This window comes from Lactuca virosa, chromosome 5 (assembly GCF_052849685.1).
Source record: "Lactuca virosa cultivar CGN04683 chromosome 5, Lactuca_virosa_CGN04683_v6, whole genome shotgun sequence".
NCBI lineage: Eukaryota > Viridiplantae > Streptophyta > Magnoliopsida > Asterales > Asteraceae > Lactuca > Lactuca virosa.
This window is the reverse complement of record NC_136430.1, coordinates 97,998,739-98,002,414: the sequence shown is the minus strand read 5'-3', so window position 1 is coordinate 98,002,414 and position 3,676 is coordinate 97,998,739. Positions and strand designations below refer to the sequence as shown.

The following is a 3,676-nucleotide window of genomic DNA, read 5'->3' as shown; positions in this document are numbered from 1 at the left end:
GGTTTTTTAGCACAAAATGAAAATTGATGGTTTTTTTTAGCACAAATGCAAGTCATAGTGGTTGCGATAAAACTTTTATCTAAAAATGAGTGTTTTTTTAGCAAAAATGAAAATTTGGTGGTTAAACCAGAAAAAGTAACAAAATATAGTGGTTTTTTCGTCATTAACCCAACAGAATAATAAATAAATTGAGGAGATTATGACATGGATTCGTGACATGAATATCTCCGTATCTGTACAATGATGGCATTCCAAACATACCAAAACCAAACAAAAATCAATAACATCACTAAACAAAGATAAACTTGTGAACAATCGATTTGGAAATCATAGAGAGGAGATGAGAGAAGGGGGAGGAAACAAAGAGACATTTCTTTCTTTCACATAAGGGTGGCTTTTGTCAACCGAAATAAAATACGATGACCTTATGTATATTGCATGTATTGGAATAAACTTATCATATATCTTCATTTGTTGAGTTGAGATCTTTAAGTAGGTTATTTAGTTCAAAACAAATTAATTTTCACATTATGCAAATGACTCTTAAGTAGTAATTTTTACAAATTCGACCAAATTTATTTCTTCCTTCCATTTCCATTTCCATTTCCACAAGTATCGCATCATTTTCTCAAAAAAATTGTTAAACATTATTTAACCAAACAAAACTACAACACTGCTACATACATCACATAAAAACAAATAGGCATTTTTTTTTTACTTAATGCAAAAAGAACGACTTAATGGAAAAAATCACAACAATGGGTATTTCTCTTCTGAAACCTAACATTTATTCTCATAACCCTTTTTTCAGATTCTCAAGAAGATTTAGAAGTAATAAGCTCTTCATAACTTGTGTCAACATCTTTTTGTTTGCGGTTTGAAAACAAGCGTCTTATTAGGTGGGCCCAGCTGCATTGACATGTAATATTTATGGAAATGTCCTCACAACTCTCCTCTTCTTCATTTTCCTCATGCTTTTTCTGGTTTGATTTATCTTGTAAATCATTTTGCTCTTGTTTAGTTGGTGACCTGTCATAATCACAGAAATTTTATCATGTTGAACTCAATCAAATGCACATCTTCATCTTATGATGAAAGGGGCATATCGGTCATTTGGCTAAATATGAATGTTCATGCAAAAAACATAGAAAACTTACGCCTCAGATTCCTCCAACTTATAATCTTCTTTTTTTGATCTTTCCTTCACAAGATTGTAACTAACTGATGTATGTCTGACAAACTGAAGCTGCATACAAAATATTTAAAAAAAATAAAAAAAAATAAAAAAAAAACTTGAGAATCTTGAACATATGTTGAATTGTTTTAGGGGTATTATGATTTGTGTATATAGATGAGCACAAATGTACCTGATCACCATCTTTGATTCCATGAACACGGATAGAATCTTGTTCATCAAGGAGCTTCTGACCCTCAAAAGATAAGCAAAACTGTGCCCACACATGTGACCTTCAAACATGATTTCAAAATTTCATAAATGTATGATAAATAATACGGATTATCATGCACACTAGCACATATACCAACTCCAATTTAATTATGATTATGCAATGTTGCAAAAATCAATCAATGTCAGCCATTCCTAACGTACAGAAAAGAAGAAATGATCCTTGTAGAGAGGATGAGTGATTGATTAAACATACCATGAAACCTTGCCAGTTCCATGTTTGGGGAAATGACTAAAAGCATCCTCCACAGCCTGCTTCAGCTGAGCCACAGTAGGGTTCTTCGCGACAGTAATATCTGCATTACGATCACCAATTATCTCTCAATTTTGAATAGATTAAAGCGAAAACAGTGACTAGAAGTTGATGATTATGAATTATGAATTACTAATTTGGAACTATTTATTCCATGACGATGACGTAAATCAAATTAAAACAGATTGGGAATCAGAGAACTAATTTACCGAAGGAAGATCCATCTAATTTGAGAACAGTAAGTTTGATAGGTATTAAAGGAAGTTTCCCATACGAAAAGCTCTTGCGAGATAAGGTTTCGATAAGCAACAATGGAGAAAAAGGGCTTAGAGTTGACGAGGAAGAAGAAGAAGAACTGGACTCTACTGATCCATTTATCTCAAACGAAAATTTGTGATTCTTATCAAAATCGGCAGAATCAGCCTTGTCTTCCGCCAAAATTCGCATATTACTTGAATTATGAACAGAGCTGCTTCTGCTTCTGCTTCTGCTTCTGCTTCTGATGGTGACGATGATGATGATGATGATATGATGATCGAGTACTTGGTTGGAATAGAGTTGAATCAGAAAATGTGGGGCTGAAAACAACGTAGTATAAGAAGAATCATTCTTTGCTTGAGAATTGAGGGTTAGGGTTTTGCTTTTGGATTTGGAAACCACTTTGGGTGGATTATGCCCGAGAGAGATCCCTCTGCCGCGGTATACCCCATTACTGCACCCTCTAGTGCTCTATAGCTTTCTATAAAGGGAAATTTCTATAAAAACCACATTACTTTTTTTTTTCGGTTTTACCGTCTAAATATTTTTTTATATTAACTACTAAGAGTTGATTTTTTTTATAAAAAAAAAAACACTATATAAAATTTTCAAGTCTATAAAAGCCACGAGAGTTTGAAAATTATTTGCTTTAACCACTTCAAGAAAGTTTTCTTTTCGAGTTAACCAATTCAAAGTGAAACCGATAAAAAATATTGATTATAACTTAATTATCACAGTACAAAGATTGTGAAGGCAAATAGACAACAAACTGCGTCGCTAAGCCTTTCACCGAAAAAAACCATCTTTCACTGAAAAATATTTTTCTGTAGGGATGGAAATGGGGCACGGATAGGGCGGGGTTAACCATCCCTATCTATATCCACGGGTGTATAACTCCGTCCTCATCCACATACCCATTCCCAACGGATGTGGGGAATCAAATTCTCTCCCTTAAATAATTTGGACATTTCCCCGACCCATCCTTGGCTCGTCTACGATCTATCAACATAATAAACTCAACTTATGCAAATAATAATAATAATAACGATATCAAGTTTAATAAGCGAACAAAACCAAATGCAATAATCATATTGTGTTTACATCAATCATAAAGTTTAATAAACATCAAAAAGAGATGTGATGATTGACGAACACTTGGAATTGTGAACGCAATTTATTATACGGACTTTGTCTCTGATGCAAAAAAATAATGTCAAGTTTAATAAACGAACAAAACCAAATGCCATAATCATATTGTATTTACATCAATCATAAAGTTTAATAAACATCAAAAATAGATGTAAAGATTGACGAATACTTGGAATTGTGAACGCATTTATTATACAGACTCTCTCTTATTCAAAAAAATAATGTCAAATTTAGTAAAAGAACAAAACTAAATGCCATAATCATATTATATTTACATCAATCATAAAGTTTAATAAACATCAAAAAGAGATGTAATGATTGACGAACACTTGGAATTGTGAACGCATTTATTATACATACCCTGATGCAAGAAAATAATATAAAGTTTAATAAGCGATCAAAACCAAATGTCATAATCATATATTTTTACATCAATCATAAAGTTTAATAAACATCAAAAAGGGATGTGATGATTGACGAACACCTGGAATTATGAACACAATTTATTACACGAACTCTGTCTCTGATGCTCTAATAAATATCAATTCATG

General features: G+C 32.4%; 1 protein-coding gene across 1 annotated transcript; it reads right to left on the bottom strand.

Moving 5' to 3' along the window:
* Nucleotides 1-564: 564 nt before the first annotated feature.
* Nucleotides 565-2,437, bottom strand: LOC145112834 (uncharacterized). The gene is made up of 5 exons (XM_079048960.1): nt 1,928-2,437; nt 1,662-1,761; nt 1,368-1,467; nt 1,158-1,246; nt 565-1,029 (listed from the first exon to the last, which is right to left on the bottom strand). The coding sequence occupies exons 1-5, from the start codon at nt 2,163-2,165 to the stop codon at nt 816-818; spliced, it is 741 nt and encodes a 246-aa protein (XP_078905086.1). The 5' UTR covers nt 2,166-2,437; the 3' UTR covers nt 565-815.
* Between the last annotated feature and the right edge of the window lie 1,239 nt (nt 2,438-3,676).